Below are 21,349 nucleotides of genomic sequence, written 5' to 3' on the forward strand. Positions count from 1 at the left end.
AAAACAGTATTTAGGATCCCTCTATATAATCAGTCTAGTCATAATTATGTACATTTCATGAGGCTCTACAAATGATTTTACTATGTAAAATAATTATAGAATATTTTTTATCATTACATATTTGCCTTTAAGACATGTTCCTGAAAAAAAAAATGTTAATTTGATGCCAACTCTTTGTCAAAAACAAGATTTCCAAGTGCAACATGTTTCTATGGAAAATTATCAATTTTCTAATAGTTCCTACAGAAAATATTATTTCTAAAAGTGGGCTACCCTATAGTGGTAGTACTTAAGCTTAATTTACACTTACATGCAGAACTTTTAACCTAAAAAGAGACCCAGACATAAAAACTTTGAGATTTCTTTTAAGGTTTTATCAGTGAAAATGGCCAAATGAAAGTATGTGGCAAAATGTTTCCTGGATGTAACAAATCTGAATGTCTTTGCAATAAATAACAGTGGCTCTATAGACATTACTAATTTCCAGCTTGCTTTGACAAGTAAGGCACTCAACTGCTTATCCTTACTCTGCAGGTACTAATTTCATATGAACAGAAAAAAATAGTATTGTTCTTTAAGTCTCTGTGACTAATTTGGAATGGTGATAAATCTGAAATGTTAACTCTGAAGTTAAATAAAAGTTCCTGTAAATTAATTCATTGTTTAAGAAGCATTTTGATTTTGAAGCAGAGCTTTAAGGTTTATACTGTCTATTTAATTTTGGTTATTTGAAATGCTATAGCTATGAACCAAAACCTTTTGCAAAATCTCTCTGAAGCACCTGTACATAGGAGAATAATTTTGTTTCTAAAAAATAGAAACATGATGTCTGACCAGGCGGTGGCGCAGTGGATAGAGCATTGGACTGGGATGTGGAAGGACCCAGGTTCGAGACCCCGAGGTCGCCAGCTTGAGCATGGGCTCATCTGGCTTGAGCAAAAACTCACCAGCTTGGACCCAGGGTCGCTGGCTCCAGCAAGGGGTTTCTCGGTCTGCTGAAGGCCCGCAGTCAAGGCACGTATGAGAAAGCAATCAATGAACAACTAAGAAGTCGCAACGCGCAACGAAAAACTAATGATTGATGCTTCTCATCTGTCTCCATTCCTGTCTGTCTGTCCCTTTCTATCCCTCTGACTCTCTCTCTGTCTCTGTAAAAAAAAAAAAAAAAAAAGAAACATGATCTAGACTAGAGGATTGAACAAGGGTTTACAGACTTGGCCCTGGCTGATTGGCTCAGCGGTAGAGTTGGCCCGGTGTGTGGAAGTCCCAGGTTCGATTCCTGGCCAGGGCACACAGAAGAACCGTCCATCTGCTTCTCCACCCCTCCTCTTCTACTTTCTCTCTGTCTCTCTCTTCCCCTCCCACAGCCAAGGCTCCATTGGAGCAAAGTTGGCCCAGGCGCTGAGGATGGCCCAATGGCCTCCACCTCAGGCGCTAGAATGGCTCCTGCGGCAACGCAATGAAGCAATGTCTCAGATGGGCAGAGCATCGCCCGTTAGTGGGCATGCCAGGTGGATCCCGGTCAGGCACATGCGGGAGTCTGTTTGTCTGCCTCCCTGCTTCTCACTTCAGAAAAATACAAAAAAAAAACAAAAAACAGACTTGCAGTTGATCTTAAGCTCTGCCATTTGCCAATTCAAAGCGCCTTAATGTGGGAACACAATAATACCTACCTTACAATGTTGTTATAAGAATTAAAACAAATAGTAGCTCTAAAACACCTAACACATAGTAGGTGCTTAATAAATATTAGTTTCTTCCTGCTTCTTCTTTAGCTGGGCAAGCAATGAATGAGCAAGCAACATGAGGAAAGGATGCCTCTTTTCTTAGGAAATATGACTTTCATTAGAGATAAGGATTACTATTTAAGAGCCATCAATAATAAAACAGAACAATCATTCAACTGTTTTCTTCTTTCTCAAAAATATATGAAGTTTGGCTTATTTTAAAAATTAAATATGGCCCTTGCTGTTTGGCGCAGTGGTGAGTGTCAGCCTGGCATGTGGATGTCCTGGGTTCGTTTCCTATCAGGGCACACAGGAGAAGCAACCATCTGTTTCCCCACTCTTCCTCTTTCTCTCTCTCTCTCTCTTTATCTCTCTCTCTCTCTCTCTTCCCCTCCCACAGCCATGGCTTGATTGGTTCAAGTGCATCAGCCCAGGCTGGTGCTGAGGATGGCTCCATGGAGTCTCCGCCTCAGGTGCTAAAAATAGCTCCTTTGTGAGCATGGCCCCAGATGGGGGTTGCCAGGTGAATCCTGGTGGGGGTGCATGCAGGAGTCTGTCTATCTCCCCTCCTCTCACTTGGAAAAAGAAGAAAACTAAATAAATAAAACAAATAAAAATTAAATATTTCAGGGTGATGGGTGGAGGCTTGACTTGGGGTGGTGAACACATAATACAATGTACAGATGATGTGCTGTAGAATTGTGCACCTGAAACCTGTATAAGTTTGTTAACCAGTGTCACCCAATAAATTCAATAAAAAAGAAAAACATTAAATTTATTTACTTATTCCTCCAGTAGTAGTAGGTTCATTACTGTGTTGTTTTCTTCTTTGCGGAGTCAGCAAAATTTCTGAAAAATATATATAGAAAACATTTAGTATACTTAGCATATCAATCTCAGTACCAGCACATCAAATCCATTAGTATGATATTTCCCTTATTTTTCCCCTTCTAATAGGAATCCTTAGGTGGATTAGGAACAATTTTTAAAGCATCAGAGACTAAATCTGCTCCCTGGATACATCTTAAATCACTGGTTTTTCAGAGACAGATTTTCTTTTCAACAAAACTTTACCCTCTAGCTTTTAAGTATATGTTCTAGATAATAGTTCAGAAGGTATAGTCATAATTACAGGTTTTTAAAAAAATTATTCCATTGATTTGAGAAAAGAAGGGGAGGGAAAGGGAAGGAGAGGGGGTAGGGGCAGAGAGAGAAGCATCATCTTGTTGTTTCACTTTGTTCCATTTAGCAGTATATACTCATAGATTGCTTCTCTATGTGCCCCGACGGGGGGGCAAACCCGCAACCTCTAGTGCACAGGGTCAGTGCTTTATCCACTGAGCCACTCGACCAGGGCATAATTGCAGTTTTAAAGCTGCTGAATTAATTACTTTTGTTACAAATAAGTGATTTCCTTAGTTCACTTTTATATCTGTCTTCAGCTTCCACAATGACTCTGTGACGATCACACTGGTATGGGCAAGAGTGCAAGAGCTTGCTAAAATTTCGGCTATTCAGGGATATTCCTACTGCTATGCAACCTAAAAGGAAACAAATTAAAGTGATGTATAGATGTCACAGAACATCTAAAAATCTATGAAGCAAATATCTTTATGGTGGTAACTGAAGTGAAATCAGGAACTTAATTATAAATACGTCAAGAAGTTCAAAGTCTTATGACAAATGTAAAGACAAAAAATACAATATAGTGATATAAGTGTTACGATAGAGGTATGACAGAGTTATGGTGATATAGAAAAGAAGCATCTACTTTGGTCTGGTTCTAAGCAGGAGTCACTGTTAGGCAAGGTATCCAAAAGAAGTCATATATTTAATGCCTTATTATGGAAAATGTCAAACACACAAGAGTAAAGAAAAAAAGCTTAATGAACTACTACGTATCCATCACCCAGCTTCAATAATTATTAACTCCTGGTCAGTCATATTTTATCTATACCCATATATTCTGCCCTGCCCCTCATGTACACACTTGATTAGGAAACCTGGAATTTGCATTAAAGTATTATTTTGTCTGTAAATACTTTGTATGCATCCCTAACAGATAAGGACTCTTTTTTTTAAACAAAACCATTATCACACCTAAGAAAAGCATGCTTAATTTAACATAATCTAATATCCAATATTCAAATTCCCCCATCATTTCAAAACTTACTTTTTACAGTTGGTGTCCTTGAATCATGATCCAAACAAGGTCCTCCATTACATTCAGTTGATATGTCTTTTGAGTTTCTTTTAATATATCAAGTCCCCTCTTTTCCTCCCTATCATTTGCTAATTGTAGACACTGGGTCATTTTTACTATGGAGTTTCCCAAAAGCTGGGTTTTGCTAATTACATCCTAGTTGCATCCTTTAAAATGTTCCTGTGTGCCTAAAAATTAGTAATTAGATCTAGATGATTGATCAGATGCAGATTCAGTTGTTCCTCACAGGTAGTATTGTATACTTTGTACCGCATAACACTAAGAGGCACATAAAGTCTGACTACCCTTTTTTCTTTTGACTACCCTTTTTTAATGTTAAGATTGGTCAGGAGGTTTAGGTGATGTTAGCCATACCCATCAATGATAAAGTTCTCCATCTGCCTATCACTTAATGGTATTAGTGGCCCATTCCCAAGGGACTAGGAGAATTCATCCAGGCAGAAAGTTGGCTGGCATGAGGACATTTCTAGTACAATAAACATGTACAAAAGCACAAAAAGTGTGAAGAAGCATAGTGTGTTCAGAAAATCACAGGTACTTTGGTGTGGCTGGAGTATGAGGTATGACAGAAGTGTGGGAGAAAAGTTGAGGCTGGTCAGGGTTGAAAATGCAAGGTCAAGAAGGGTAGTTTTTGCCCTGGCCGGTTGGCTCAGCGGTAGAGTGTCGGCCTGGCGTGCGGGGGACCCGGGTTCGATTCCCGGCCAGGGCACACAGGAGAAGCGCCCATTTGCTTCTCCACCCCTCCGCCGTGCTTTCCTCTCTGTCTCTCTCTTCCCCTCCCGCAGCCAAGGCTCCATTGGAGCAAAGATGGCCCGGGCGCTGGGGATGGCTCTGTGGCCTCTGCCTCAGGCGCTAGAGTGGCTCTGGTCGCAACATGGCGACGCCCAGGATGGGCAGAGCATCGCCCCCTGGTGGGCAGAGCGTCGCCCCAGGGCGTGCCGGGTGGATCCCGGTCGGGCGCATGCGGGAGTCTGTCTGACTGTCTCTCCCTGTTTCCAGCTTCAGAAAAATGAAAAAGAAAAAAAAAATAAATTTAAAAAAAAAAAAAAGAAGGGTAGTTTTTTTCTCTTCTTTTTTTTAAGTGAGAGGAGGGGAGGCAGAAAGAGAGACTCCCACATGACTCACCTGGCAAGCCCCCTCCAGAGTGATGCTCTGTCCATATGGCATTGCTCAATTGCTCAGCAACCGAGCTATTTTTTAGCACCTGAGGTGGAGGCCACAGAGCCATCCTCAGCACCCAGGGCCAACTCACTTAAACCAATCAATCTATGGCTGTGGGAGGGGAAGAAAGAAAGAGAGAGAGAGGAAGAGGAGGGATGGAGAAGCAGATGGTCACTTCCCTGGTGTGCCCTAACCAGGAATCAAACTGGGGATATCCACACACCAGACTAATGCTCTACCACTGAGCAACCAGCCTAGGCTTTTTACATAAATTTAATGGGGTAACATTGATCAATAAGAGTACATAGGTTTTAGCTAAACATTTATATAGCATTTGAACTGTTGATTATGTTATGTACCCATCACCCAAAGTCAAATAATTTTCTGTCCACTGTATATTTGCCCCTCTTTACTCTCCTCCCTCTCACCCTCCTCCCCAAGAAGGTCTTAAAAGCCATGCTGAGGATTTTTAACTATCCTAAAGTCAATGAGGAGGAACTGAAGGATGTTCATTAAGCAGGGAAATGACATGATTTCATTTGTCTTATAGAAATTTCAGCTGAAGGTAAGAGAATCAGCTGAGGGGCTACTTCAACAGTCCAGAAATGAGAGGATTCTGAAACAGCATTTGCAATGAGAATGCAGAGATTTCTGAGGTGAAATGGGTGAATGAGCTATTGGGGTAAGGGAGAAGTTAAGGGTACCTCAAATAACTTGGCAGTTGATTGAATGGCAAAGTCTAGAATAAGCATGGCACACTTCTGGTAGACTTAAAGAGAAAAAAATGTGCAGTGAAATTTAACTAAGTGAGAGCAGGGCAAAATTCCACAAAATTTTGAAAGTCAAGCAGAGTGATTCAGTGAGTTACAGAGAAGCACTAAGGGTTCTTTGGCATGGTGACATAATAAAAAGCACATATTAAGAAGAGAAGTTAAAAAAAAAAAGAAGTTACAGAAATATATACATTATACTATAGTTGTGGGTTGGTGAGACTTGACACTGAAGACTCCTAGAAAGTTGCTGGAGTAACTTAGGCATGAAGCAAAAAGAATTTATATGGGAAAGAAAAAAATAAAAAGAACCAGCCCTGGCCAGTTGGCTCAGTGGTAGAGCATTGGCCCAGTGTGTGGAAATCCCAGGTTCAATTCCTGGTCAGGGCACACAGGAGAAGTGCCCATCTGCTTCCCCACCCTTTCCCCTCTCCTTCCTCTCTATCTCTCTCTTCCCCTCCTGCAGCCAAGGCTCCACTGGAACAAAGTTGACCTGGGCACTGAGGATGGCTCCATGGCCTCCACCTCAGGCACTAGAATGACTCTGGTTGCAACGTAGCAGTGCCCCAGATGGGCAGAACATCACCCCCTTGTGGGCATGCCAGTTGGATCCCAGTCGGGTGTATGTGGGAGTCTGTCTCTCCGCCTCCCTGCTTCTCACTTCAGAAAAAAAAGAAGAAAAAAAGAACCAAATTGGAAAGACTAGAAATAGGAGATTTAAGGAGAAAAAAATATGTATAGCTGATTCAAAGTTTATAATCTGGGAGGCCAGAAGAATAGCAGCAATAATAGAAATAGAGTGGTTGGAGGAAGGGCAATGTAAGAGGGAGAAAGATGCTGTGTTTTGAATACATTAAGCTTGAAATAAAAACAAGATGATGACATCAGTATGTCCTGGAAATGGAAGAATGAGGTTATAACCCAAGGTAGACGCCAACTGTAGAGATACAGCTTTGAAAATCATCCGTAAAACGACAGTTGATGCCACAAAAGTGTATGTTGCAACAGAGTTGAGTAAGTGTGTAGACTATGTCTTGGGGGGTATACTTGTAGAAATTTGGAAGAGAAAGATAAAGCAGTAAAGGTGATTAAATGGAGCTGTTTTAAACTGTAAACTTCTTGAGGTGAGGCATGAGTTTTATTCATCTTTGATTCCACTGCTTGCCATAGACCAAGCACTCCCTAAGTGCTTGTGAAATGAATGAATGAATAACCACTGAGGAAAGAAAGGAACTAGGAAAACGCCATTACAAACAAAGTAAGGGAAAAAAGGGACTTAAGAGTTACACAGCATCTACTCTGCCAACTGGAATACTTTCTAGTAGAGGTACCCAAACTTTCTCACTTCATGGTATCCTTAAAGTCTTGGTGATTTTTTATGGCATCCATAGGCCAAAGAAATGCCAATCAACCAGTTAGGTCCAAAACAACTCAATGAGTACATATGTTCTATCAACTTGGTAGCCACTTGAAAAAATAGACACCTAAATTGGAAGAAAAAATATTTCTATTTTATTCTTATTAATTATGATTATTTCCTAATGGCATGTGTGCACCTATTGGGTATAGCATAACTTCTCAAACCCTGTGTATGGCCAGTAGTCACCACCATCATGGCCATGCACATGCAGGTTCTCATTAGATTTGGGCAGATGGTAAAGAAACAGTGGAGCCAAAAAATGGTGGGCCATTCCTTTATTCAAGTTTCGTACCGGCTGACAAGCAAACACACAGGGAAAAGCACTTCCCTTTCACTCAGAGCTCACAAAGTTACTGACACATTCTCCGGTTCCACAACCAAGAGAATTTTCTCCGGTTTTTCCTAGAATCAAAGGCCCCACCAGTCTCAGAGGAACTCGCAAAAGCCCTCACCTCTGGTTCCCCATCTGGCAACGTGGCTTCTTACTCTGCAAAACTGGCTTCTCTCTCTCTCCCTGCCATCTTGGCTTCTCTCTCCTTTTCTTCTCCTCTCCTTTTAAAACCTTTCTGGCACCAAAACCTCTCCTCCAGCATACATTAGCATAACAAAGGCCATTCCCAAGCAGGAAGGTAATTAACAATTTTTTTTTTTTTTTTTTTTTGGTAATTAACAATTTCACAGATCACATACCCGGTGCTGCCTGGCACCATTTTTTTTTTTTTTTTTTTTTTCCTGAAGCTGGAAACGGGGAGAGACAGTCAGACAGACTCCTGCATGCGCTGGACTGGGATCCATCCGGCACGCTCACCAGGGGCGACGCTCTGCCTACCAGGGGGCGATGCTCTGCCCCTCCGAGGCATCGCTCTGCCGCGACCAGAGCCACTCTAGCGCCTGGGGCAGAGGCCAAGGAGCCATTCCCAGCGCCCGGGCCATCTTTGCTCCAATGGAGCCTTGGCTGCGGGAGGGGAGGAGAGGGACAGAGAGGAAGGAGGGGGGGGTGGAGAAGCAAATGGGCGCCTCTCCTATGTGCCCTGGCCGGGAATTGAACCCGGGTCCCCCGCACGCCAGGCCGACGCTCTACCGCTGAGCCAACTGGCCAGGGCCATCCATTTTTAATAATAAAAGTGAGCAAACTCAAATAACACAAATTTTACAACCTCATTTGCACAACATCCTGGATTCACACTAGAAACTGCCACCTTCATTTCCTGTTCCACACTGATCTTCATGTGGTGCTTGATTTTTATCACAACTATCATTAAAAACCCGCCTCCACAAGGATATGGTATCATCAAAAGGAATGTAGTACAATCTGATGTTGAAACTGTGAACTACTTTGAGCTAGTAGTTCATGTGGTGTCCAAAAAATGTTGACTATTTTGTCTTTCACTTGAACAATTTTAAATACTGTGTAGTGCCCTTGTGAGTTTACTACATAGCCCAGGAAGCCTGGGGGAACAGTTTGGGAACTGAGGCATTAAACTATTGACAGAAGAAGATTTCAAGGAATGGTAGTCAATGGTGTAGAGATACTAGAGGATAATAATTTTTTCTTTTAAGTCATTGGTTTGGGAGTGGAGAGGATGATGCTTCAAGTAGCCTTTAACAGTAATGATTAGCAGAAAAGCAATAAAGAAGCAGACTGGGCCCTGGCTGGTTGGCTCAGCGGTAGAGCGTCGGCCTGGTGTGCAGGGGACCCGGGTTCGATTCCCAGCCAGGGCACACAGGAGAAGCACCCATTTGCTTCTCCACCCCCCCCCCTCCTTCCTCTCTGTCTCTCTCTTCCCCTCCCGCAGCCAAGGCTCCATTGGAGCAAAGATGGCCCGGGCGCTGGGGATGGCTCCTTGGCCTCTGCCCCAGGTGCTAGAGTGGCTCTGGTTGCAACAGAGCGACGCCCCAGAGGGGCAGCGCATCGCCCCTGGTGGGCAGAGCGTCGCCCCTGGTGGGCGTGCCAGGTGGATCCTGGTCGGGCACATGTGGGAGTCTGTCTGACTGTCTCTCCCCGTTTCCAGCTTCAGAAAAATACAAAAAATAATAATAAAAAAAAATAAATAAATAAAAGGGAATAAATACACAGAGAGAAAAGAACAAGGGCAGGAATCTGGTAAGACACAGGAAAAGAAGAGTAGGTGAATAGTTGAAGCAATAGCAAATCACAGAAAGTATTGGGTTCTTTTTCATTTTTATTTTTATTTTTTTGTGTTTTTCTGAAGTTGGAAATGGGAAGGCAGTCAGACAGACTCCCGCATGCCCCCGACTGGGATCCACCTGGCATGCCCACCAGGAGGCGATGCTCTGCCCATCTGGGGCGTTACTCTGTTGCAACCAGAGCCATTCTAGTGCCTGAGGCAGAGGTCATGGAGCCATCCTCAGCGCCCAGGCCAACTTTGCTCCAGTGGAGCCTTAGCTGCGGGAGGGTAAGAGAGAGACAGAGAGGAAGGAGAGGGGGAGGGGTGGAGAAGCAGATGGGCGCTTCTCCTGTGTGCCCTGGCTGGGAATCGAACCCAGGACTCCTGCACACCAGGCTGATGCTCTACCACTGAGCCAACCGGCCAGGGCCAAGTATTGGGTTTTAAGATAAGGAGAAATTAACATAGTTAAACATGAGACAAAAGGAGATAATGGCTAGAAAGGGAATGAAGAGAAAGACTTCACAAGTATTAAAAGAGGGGGAAAAAGAGATGAGGTTCAGAGTATAGCTAGATATCAGTATTAGAGTAATAAAATTAAACTCGACATCTAATACTGTAGAATAGTAATATTTTGAGCCAATGTGCTATAGCCTCAATTTTCTCATAAAGCACAGTGCAAGAATAAGAGTAAAGAGAAAATACCACGGTATGAAGGAATAGGAGAAGGGATGGAATAAGCACTATGGAACATTTACAAGTGCCCTGTAGAAATAACTATGTATGGTGCCAGGTTGGGTACTTGCACTATCAGGGGAATCACTTTGTAAACTATGTGACTGTCTAACCACTATGCTCTCCACCTAAAACTAATATAAAATAATATTGAATGCAAACTGTAATTGAAAAATAAAAATTTTAAAAGAGAGCTCTGCAGAAAAAATAATGGGGCATGGGATGCTGGAAACATTTAGATATTATTTAATACTTAAAGCCTATAATGTATAGAGCATAATCCAAAAATGCATATATATTTATTAGCTTTCTGAAAATATAAAAAAAAATGTTTACCTTATTCAGTAAAGTTAAACTTATAGAGGCATTACTTGTTACAAAAAGAGAATAATAAAGTAATTTAAAAATATTAGCTCTGTTGATTCATATAAACAAATACTAGGAATACAGGAAGGTGCAGATAGAAGGCAATATTTTGAATGTTTTATGATACTCCAAATGGTTATTTTTCCAAAGGAAATTAAGTTTAAATCACACAGGCATAACTACTACAAATTCTACTCAACTAATATCAAATAAAGCTTTAACTATGAAATAACTATAATTAAAAAAAAAAATTTACCTGAGCATCTATACTTGACCTTTTTGGAACAATTGTCAGCTGATAGAAAATTGATGACTTCTTTATTTATTATATCTGAACATAATGTAAATGGATCTGTAAAAAAAAATTGCAAAATGCAAGATTTTTTTTAATAATGAAAAGGACCTGATATTTACAAGATTAATTATCAAGATTTTCATAAACTTTAGTCTAGTATTACACAGCCAGTCATCCTGATAGACAACAAAAGAGTTCTGGATATCAGTAAAAGGTGACTGAGCATCTATACCAGAAAGAGAGTCAGAAGTGTGGCCTATGCACTAGAGGGCAGATATATCAATGTACATTTTTAGCTATAGTAGTCACCTAAATAGGTGTTTTCTTGAAAAATCAAAAAAGAAACATTTATTATCATACCTGTGACTGGTAACTGCTGCTTTCTATTTTTGACAATGGGATTTGGATGTTTAAAAACATGGTCACTAAAAGAAAACAGATACCAGATTACTAAAAATAAACATACTGTTTGGTGTATGTACAAATGTTTCTGTAAACAATGGTGTGATTCTGAGTGGCAGGCAGAAGAAGCTGCAGCCAGGATTACCAAAATCTACCAAATTCTGCTAAAGTAGGGTCTGAGATGGTTAGTTATAACCTTCTTTCTAATAGTGGAGTTGGACAAGACACCAGAGGGCAATAATATTGATGCCAACAGAAACATGGAAGAAAAAGTTATAAAAGAGAAAAATAGGAAGAAATGAGGTCAGAAAAAGGAAAGACCTGAGTGGGCCAGAGGGTAAAAGGCTGGCCCAAGAATGTATCTCACCGCTTCCCACTTCTACATTCCTGAGAAATCAATTAAAATTAACATCAAGAATGGTTTCAAAAAGGAAAAAGGGGGTGGTAATAATATAATCCATCTTTCTAATACTTAGTTTACTCGGCAACCTTCCCAAAACCTAGTGGCATCCTCTTAAATTACCCTCCTAACACAGTAACCATCAGAAGAGCAGAACACAAGAAAAGGTTTAAGAAAAGATACAATACCAGGCTACCTGTGAAGGAGAAAGGACATAGGCTGGAGGTGAGATTCACAGAACAAATGAAAAAGCAAGCCTAAAGCAGATTTTCATTACGCCCTACTCCCTTTTATCAAACTAAATTTACAAACTGCTTTTTTGCTACATTGCTGATGGATTACTGGGGAACAATTATTTTTCATTTTCTGTTGCATGAGGTTTTAGAACTGTTTCTATATATTTCTGCATCGCTGATTCCAAATCTGAAATCCATTTTATGGTGCAGCTCTAGTTTTTATGCAATTTTACTTTCTTTTTGTTACAGTTAGTGGCATGCATTGGTTTTTAAATTGGAGTTAAAGGAAAAAAAATAAATAAATAAAAATAAATAAATAAATTGGAGTTAAAGGGTAACGACTCTTGGATTGAACATAACCACAAAGCAATTAATGTTTTACAAACATCACTTTTACATAATTGTAGTTGTTTTTAAATGTAAAAAAATATCATCTGATAAAAACACCCCCTTATTTTGTTTTAAGATTGAATCATGGCTTCTTCGAGTAGGCATAAATGTAAGAATAGTCATGACACCTTCTGTTATATATGTGGCTGTTGTTACACACTTCAACGTCAAAGGAACAATATTTCATCATTTGTGACACGTGCATATATTGCCTATTTTCAGTGGTTCCAATTGGTATTCAACTCATCTGCGAGATTATAATGACATAAAAATTGTCCTCAACTTTCTGAAGAATGAGGAGCATAACTGGATCATTTGTGTAGATTTTAAAATGGTAAATTTCCTGCTAGGACAACAGAGAGGTTTCACAAAGTATCCTTGCTTTCTGTGTTTGTGGGACAGCCAAGCTTGGGAGAAACACTGGACACAGAAGGAGTGGCCAAAACGAGAAGCTCTGGAAGTAGGGATGCAAAATATTGTGAATGAATCTGTAGTTAATCGAGACAGGATCATTTTCCTCCCACTTCACATCAAACTTGGCTTAATGAAGCAGTTTGTTCAGGCTTTTAATAGAGAAAGTGAATGCTTTCAACATATTATTTCTGCTTTTCCTGCTTTGTCTTTCGAAAAGATAAAGCAGGTGTATTCAATGGACCTCAAATTCGAACCCTCATACGTGACGAAGAATTTGCCAGGAAGATGAATAAGGAGAAGAAAGCAGCATGGCAGTCTTTTGTGGCAGTTACAAAGAACTTCCTTGGCAACAAAAAGGATGCTGTTGGCTTTCCGCGACATTGGATGTAACATGAGTGTTAAGATTCACTTCCTGAACAGTCACCTTGATAAGTTTCCCAAAAATCTTGGAGCTGTTAGTGATGAGCAGACTACTGAGCATCAAATGAGATTGTCCTCAACAAGTACACAAACGCAAGAGCTACAAACGCAAATTTTTGCCTGAATAGAATTTAAATAAGTTTTGCACAAATTTTATGATTAAAATAAGTGTTTTAATATGTTCTATTTCAAAATTGTAGACAAATTCTGGCCCTGGCCGGTTGGCTCAGCGGTAGAGCGTCGGCCTAGCGTGCGGAGGACCCGGGTTTGATTCCCGGCCAGGGCACATAGGAGAAGCGCCCATTTGCTTCTCCACCCCTCCGCCGCGCTTTCCTCTCTGTCTCTCTCTTCCCCTCCCGCAGCCAAGGCTCCATTGGAGCAAAGATGGCCCGGGCGCTGGGCATGGCTCTGTGGCCTCTGCCTCAGGCGCTAGAGTGGCTCTGGTCGCAATATGGCGACGCCCAGGATGGGCAGAGCACCGCCCCCTGGTGGGCAGAGCGTCGCCCCTGGTGGGCGTGCCGGGTGGATCCCGGTCGGGCGCATGCAGGAGTCTGTCTGACTGTCTCTCCCTGTTTCCAGCTTCAGAAAAAAAGAAAAAAGAAAAAAAAAAAAAAAAAAAAAATTGTAGACAAATTCTGATGCAATCATATCTTTTAGTGTATTAGTGTATTTACAGCATTATATAAATTATTATATTTTCACAAAGATGATGCCCAAGAAGACATTCTACTTCAGGGGTCGGGAACCTATGGCTTGCGAGCCAGATGTGGCTCTTTTGATGGCTGCATCTGGCTCACAAATCTTTAATAAAAAAAAATAATAACGGCCTGACCAGGCGGTGGCGCAGTGGATAGAGTGTCGGACTGAGATATGGAAGACCCAGGTTTGAGACCCCTGTTCTACATCATTATGTTAAACTAAATGTTGAAAATTTTACAATAAGATAAAAACCTAAAATCTTGAATTGCAAAAAAACTGTAGCTTACAGAGAAAAACTAATGTCAGATTTGAGACCAGCACACTCGAATTAGGTAAGAACAAGTGTTTTTGTGGATGCAACAAAAATTTTGTTCCCCAGTGCAATGCATGCATTGTCACTTAACACATACTTAAGGTTTCACTGTCAGTTTTCTGAGTATCCTTTCTAAAATTCAAATCTGATCATATCACTCATTTTAAAATTTGCAATGCCCCACTACACCCTATGAGGAAGAATCGAAAATCCTGAGAATAACATGCAAGGCCCTAAATGAACTGGCCCAAACTTCCCATCCAAACTCCTTACCCAACATTTCCTACTTAAGACTTCTCCCAAGATAATGTTTTATCATTTCTGTATCCCAGTGTTTAATTAGCCTAGCACATAGTACTGTACAAAAAAAATTTTTGCTGAATAAAAATTTAGAAACAATCATTAAACTATACCTTGATTGAGAAACAAAATCTTTTTGTTCAAAGGTTTCTTCATGTAAGTTTTGATTGCAGTTTGAACTGTTTTTACATAAAGTCTTATTTTGCCCACTCTCCCTGTAACAAGCATTAATTGGATTTGCACTCTTAAACAGGGTTTTTATTTGGTCTTCATTTGTACATGATTTAGGCATTAATCCATGAGACTTATAACTCTGAAGCTTTCTAGACTGGCTTTCATCCTTATCTTCTGCGTGGGAGCTGCCACCAATACTATCTGTATGGGGGTGTTTCAACGCATTTTGAATATTTATCTTCACAGACGAAACATTATCCTTATATTTTTCTCTTTGTATTTTTTCCTATAATGTAAAAATAACAAGTAAATAACTTCAAATAACCCATTTGCTGTATAATCTAATTTACACTCCCTTTAAATAATGCAGAAAAATAATGAATGTCAATAGAATATGCATGAAGTACCATATGATTTCACTTATATGTGGAATCTAATGAACAAAATAAACCAACAAACAAAACAGAAACAGACCAAAGATATGGAAAGCAGAATGATAGGTGTCAAAGGGGATGGGAGTTAGAGGGCTAGATGAAAAGGTGAAGGGATTAAGCAAAGAAAAAAAAGCTTATAGCCAAAGACAACAGGGTGAGGATTGCATGGGGAAAGGGAAGAAGTGGAGGAGTGTAGAGGGAGATAAATGGTGATGGTGGAAGACTTGACTTGGGGTGGTGAACACACAACACAAGACATAGATGATGTATCAGAATTGTGTACCTGAAACCTGTATAATTTTATTAACCAATGTCATCCCAGTAAATTCAATAAAAAAGTAAAATAATTAAAAATTTAAAAGAAGGATACACATGATAAAAGGGGCAATTTACATTAACAGAAAAAGGGAGTTTATTCAAATATTATTTGGAAACAGCTGGGTGGCCATCTGGGGAAAAAATAAATTGGATCTATAGCTCACAACATCCACAAAAATAAAGTAAAAATGAACTAACTATTGATATATAAAAATGAAATTATATCATACATGTTCTAAAAGAAAACATTTTAATATTCTCAAGGGGAAGAGGATCTTTCCAACTATTTCACAAAATCAGTAAATCATAAAAGAAAAAAAACAATCTACTTTACCAGATAATATTTTTTTAAGTTCTTCTAGAGACCAAGAATAATATAATATAAAAGATTAAGGGGAAACTCAGAGGAAAAGGGCCAGAAGCAAAACCAAATAATAATCAAAACACCTAGAAAGAAGATACAGACGTCATATCTTGGGCTACAGTAAAATTTTACTACTAATATTTACAAAAAACTACTACAATAAAATATGGGAAAGATCAACAATAGTATAGAAAAATAAGCAAAAAAGATAACAGTGCACAGGAAAGGAAATATAAATAGCCCTTAAACATATGAAAAAGTGTTTCATCCCCCTTATAAATAAGATAAATAAACATTAAAGCTACACTGAGATATAGCTTTCTTTATCTATGACACTGGCAAAGATCAAAAGCGTGCAGAGAAATGCTCTTATACATTACATGTGGGAGGACAAATTAGTATAACCTCCATGGAGAAACAGTTTGACAGTATCTTTCATAACAAAAACTATGCATATCTATAGACACTTTTACATGTACAAAATGTTGATGTTATTAACCACAGCATTATTTGCAATAGCTAAAAGTTGAAGCTAGCATATTCCTCAATGGAATGCTCTGAAATTGTACAAATAATAATAATAATAATAATAATTTAAAAATAATAAAGAGGCCTTCACATTTTAATTGATTACATCAATTAAAGGGCAGAAATTATCAGACAAGATAAAAAAGACCAAACTATGTGCTATTTACAAGAAACCCATGCTAACCACAAAGACATAGGTTACAAATAAAAGAATAGGCTCATCAACTGAAAATGGATGAATGTGATATATCCATACAATAGAGATTTGATCATAAAAAGAAATGAAATACTGATACATGCTAAAACATGATGAGTCTTGAAACCATTATGCTAAGTGAAAAAGCCAGTCACAAAAGACTACACATTGCATGATTCCATTAATATGAAATGTTCAAAATAGCAAGTCTATAGAGATAGAAAGTAGATTGGGGTCCCTTATGGCAGGGGGTGAGGGAGACAGAGAAATAGCTAAAGGGTACAAGGTTTCTTTCACTCATATTTTTTTTAAGAGAGGGAGAAAAATAGACAGAGAGAGACAGAGAGAAATATTTGTTTTTCCATTTATTTATACACTCATTGGTTGACTTTCTTTTTTTAAGTGAGAGAAGGGAAGATAGACACTTGCATGTGCCCCAACCAGGATCCCACCCAGCAACCCCACCTGGGACCGATGCTCAGACCAACCAAGCTATCCTCAGTGCCTGGGGCCAAAGCTCAAACCAATTGAGCCACTGGCTGTGAGAAGGGAAGAGGAAGAGAAAGAGAAAAGGAGTGGAGAAAAGAAGCAGATGATCACCTGACCTGTAGTGGCGCAGTGGATAAAAAAAAAAGTCAACCTGGAAACACTGAGGTTGCCGGTTCAAAACCCTGGCTTGCCTGGTCAAGGCACATATGGGAGTTGATGCTTCCTGCTCCTCCCCCTTCTCTCTCTCTCTCTCTCTCTCTCTCTATCACCCCCTCCTCTCTAAAATGAATAAAAAAAAATTAAAAAAAAAAAGAAAGAAGCAGATGATCACCTCTTATGTGAGCTGTGACTGGGGATCAAACCTGGGACATCTGCTCACTGGGCTGACACTCCCTATCCACTGAGACATTGGATGATTCTTGTATGTACCCTGACCAGGGATTGAACCTACAACCTCAGCATGTCAGATGATGCCGCAACCAACTGAGCTACCCAGCCAGGGCCCACGGTTTTTTTCTGAACTGATTAAGTTGTTCTAAAATTGACTGTAGTGATGATTGCACATATCTGTGAATATGCTAAAGGCTACTAAATTGTACACTTTTAATGGGTAAATTGTATGATATGTGACTACATCTCAATAAAGTTATTTTTTTAAAAAAGAAATGAGCCTGACCTGTGGTGGTATAGTGGATACAGCATCGACCTGGAATACTGAGGTCACCAGTTGGAAACCCTGGGCTTGCCTGGTCAAGGCACATATGAGAAGCAACTATTGCAATTTGATGCTTCACACTCCTACCCTGCCTCTCTCTCTCTCTCCTCTCTCTAAAATCAAATAAAATCTTAAAAAAAGAAATGAAATACTTATACATACTTCAACATGGATGAACCTTGAAAAACTTATGCTAAATGAGAGAACAGAGTTACAAAAGACACATATTACATGACTTGATTTATTTAAAAAGTCCAGAATAGGCAAATTACTAGAGACAGAAGATGGATAGCAGTTGCCTAGCCTGGGAGGTGGGGGTACGAAGGATGACTGCTAAAAGGCAGGTATAGGGTTTCTTTTTGGGGTGATGACAATGTTCTAAAATTCATTGTAGTAATGGTTGCAAATGCGGTGAGTATACTGAAACATGTACTTTAAATGGGTCAATTGTATAAAATGTGATTGATATCTCAATAATGCTGTTACAAAAAATGTATATATGCAGAAAGATGTTTACTCTGGAGTTATTTACACAGGTGAGATAATGAATATATAATATATAACATATATAATATATATATCAATAAAGACAAGTTAAATCTATTATGCTAATCAATGACATTGACTATGTAACTAATCATTTAAAAGAATAAAATTACTATACTATCTAAGTCAAACACTATTTAAAATTTTTTTTATTGATTGATTTTAGATAGAAAGGAAGGGAGAGAGACAGGAACATTTATCTATTCCTTTACATGCCCTGACCGGGGATTAAACCCACAACCTCTGAGTATTTGGGATAATGCTCTAACCAACTGAGGGGCCTGGACACTATGTTTTGTTTTATTTTAAATGTATGCACACATGAAGACACAAAGCATACATACACAGAAAATATGTGGAAATGTATGTGTATGTGTCTATATACACACAAATACATATGCATATACATAGGGAGAGATTATTATCTTTCCATTCTTTTACTTGAACTTTTATTATATAAAATGTTAGATTTCTTGGCTCTATCTATCATGTCTCTTATTTTTTAGTTATCATTTCTAATTTTTAAAAATCTATGTTTAAGGCTGATTAAAGTATTACCACTGAATTTCAATTTTAAAACCATTAAAATTTTTTAAAAACTTGGCAAAAAAACATCTTTTACCCTCCGACCTATATTGTTCAAAAATACTTGAAAAAAGTTCTATATTCTTTGACACAAAGGAGCTAACCTCATTTCCTTCGCTTTCAAGCTGTTCTATTCTGTGAAGAATTTCCTTTGCTTTCTTCCAGTACTCTTCAATAGTCTTCTCTTTCATATTTATGTCTTCTGCTTGTTCTGCTTCATTTTCATCAAAAGGATATTCTCTTAGAGACAATTTTTCAGCTTTGCAATATGAGAAAAAATAGTGAGTTTATCCATTACTAAAAATGTTACCTTAACACTTTAAAAAAGAACAACTTCATAGCCCATACTTCCTTCTCTACCCTTCTAGATTCTCTCAACTGCCCAAGTGGTACTGAAAATAAGGGGAAAGCAAGTGCTTCACAGAGGCCCCGAACCCAAAGTCATAAAATAGACTTTATGTTTCAGAATTATAGGAAAGTGATTGGCATAAAAATATGCAATGCCAGGTACATAAATGCCCTCAGGTGTGTGAATACTGGTTTTAAAGCAGTTTTTTTTTAAATTTTTTTAATTTTTTTTTTTTTTTTTACAGGGACAGAGAGAGAATCAGAGAGAGGGATAGATAAGGACAGGCAGACAGGAATGGAGAGAGATGAGAAGCCTCTATTATTAGTTTTTCGTTGTGACAACTTAGTTGTTCATTGATTGCTTTCTCATATGTGCCTTGACTGTGGGCCTTCAGCAGACTGAGTAACCCCTTTCTGGAGCCAGACACCTTGGGTCCAAGCTGGTGAGCTTTGCTCAAACCAGATGAGCCCGCACTCAAGCTGGTGACCTCAGGGTCTCGAACCTGGGTCCTCTGCATCCCAGTCCAACGTTCTATCTACAGCGCCACCGCCCAGTCAGGCCTAAAGCAGTTTTTAAAAGATGTTTTCATAAAGTAGTTCCTTCTTATAATCTTTTTTTTTTCTTTTTCTTTTTTACAGTGACAGAGAGACAGAGAGAGGGATAGACAGACAGGAATGGAGAGAGATGAGAAGCATCAATCATTAGTTTTTCGTTGCGACACCTTAGTTGTTCATTGACTGCTTTCTCATATGTGCCTTGACCGTGGGGCTGCAGCAGACCGAGTAACCCCTTGCTCAAGCCAGCGACCTTGGGTCCAAGCTGGTGAGCTTTGCTTAAACCAGATGAGCCTGTTCTCAAGCTGGCGACCTCAGGATCTCGAACCTGGGTCCTCTGCATCCCAGTTCAATGCTCTATCTGCTGCGCCACCACCCAGTCAGGTCTTCTTATAATCTTTTAACTTCTCTTTTCACATGCAGCAGCAATTTTTCTTCCACAAAGACCAAAATTCTTTCCATGACCATTCCCTTTGGTGCTCCAGCCACACTGGCTATCAGTTCCTTCAATGTACTACCTCCTCCCATCACAGGGCCTTTGTGCCTCACTGTTGCTTATCCTGGAGATAAGCCCATAACAAACTCCCTCCTTTTCACCTAATTAACTCCATACATTCAGATCTCAGCTCAAGAATCCTATCCTCCTGAGAACTTTTCTGCTCTACATCTAGGTCTTAGTCCTTTGTTATAGGATCTAAGGTCTGTGCTCCATCTATTCTAAATTCTTAGGTTAATTTATAATAATACATTCATTTTTGAGACTATTCAACTACTACCTATTTCTCTAATTAAACTAAGTTCTGTGAGTGCACAGACTGTTTCTTTTTTCTTTTTTTTTTACAGGGACAGAGACAAGAGTCAGAGAGATGGATAGATAGGGACAGACAGACAGAAACGGAGAGAGATGAGAAGCATCAACCATTAGTTTTTCGTTGCAACACCTCTGTTGTTCATTGATTGCTTTCTCATATGTGCCTTGATTGTGGGGCTACAGCAGACTGAGTAACCCCTTGCTTAAGCGAGTGACCTTGGGTTTAAGCTGGTGAGCTTTGCTCAAACCAGATGAGCCCGTGCTCAAGCTGGTGACCTCGGGGTCTCAAACCTGGGTCCTCCACATCCCAGTCCAATGCTGTATCTACTGAGCAACCGCCTGATCAGGCAATCATCAGTTTTTTGTTGCGACACCTTAGTTGTTCATTGATTGCTTTCTCATATGTGCCTTGACCACGGGCCTTCAGCAGACCGAGTAACCCCTTGCTCGAGCCAGCGACCTTGGGTCCAAGCTGGTGAGCTTTTTGCTTAAGCCAGATGAGCCCGCGTTCAAGCTGGTGACCTCAGAGTCTCGAAATTGGGTCCTCCGCATTCCAGTCCGACGCTGTATCCTCTGAGCCACCGTCTGGTCAGGCTGTTTCTTATCACTATGTCCCTAATGCCTAGCACAGTGCCTAGCAAATAATAGGCACTCAAACTTTTTATTTTTCAAGTGAGAAGAAGAGAGATAGAGAGATAGATTCCTGCATGTGCCCTAACCAGGATCCACCCAGCAGCCCCCCAGTCTGGGGAAGATGCTTAAATCAATCGAGCTATCCTCAGTGCCTGGGGTTGACACTTGAATAACTGAGCTACTGGCTGTGAAAGGGAAAAAGGGAGAGAAGGCGAAGAGGGAGGGGAAGAGGGAGGGGAAGAGGGAGAGGAA

General features: G+C 39.8%; 1 protein-coding gene across 1 annotated transcript in view; it reads right to left on the minus strand.

The window, feature by feature from the left end:
• Positions 1-2,502: 2,502 nt before the first annotated feature.
• TERB1 (telomere repeat binding bouquet formation protein 1) overlaps positions 2,503-21,349 on the minus strand; it is a 44,158-nt gene continuing 25,311 nt past the window's right edge. Inside the window, exons 13-18 of the mRNA XM_066348712.1 lie at positions 18,855-19,009; positions 14,515-14,861; positions 11,188-11,252; positions 10,789-10,884; positions 3,119-3,268; positions 2,503-2,576 (exon numbers count right to left, since the gene is read on the minus strand). Coding sequence (XP_066204809.1) covers positions 2,503-2,576; positions 3,119-3,268; positions 10,789-10,884; positions 11,188-11,252; positions 14,515-14,861; positions 18,855-19,009 — 887 coding nt within the window. The remainder of the gene's footprint in view (positions 2,577-3,118; positions 3,269-10,788; positions 10,885-11,187; positions 11,253-14,514; positions 14,862-18,854; positions 19,010-21,349) is intronic.

This window comes from Saccopteryx leptura, chromosome 9 (genome assembly GCF_036850995.1).
Source record: "Saccopteryx leptura isolate mSacLep1 chromosome 9, mSacLep1_pri_phased_curated, whole genome shotgun sequence".
NCBI classification, from domain to species: Eukaryota; Metazoa; Chordata; class Mammalia; order Chiroptera; family Emballonuridae; genus Saccopteryx; species Saccopteryx leptura.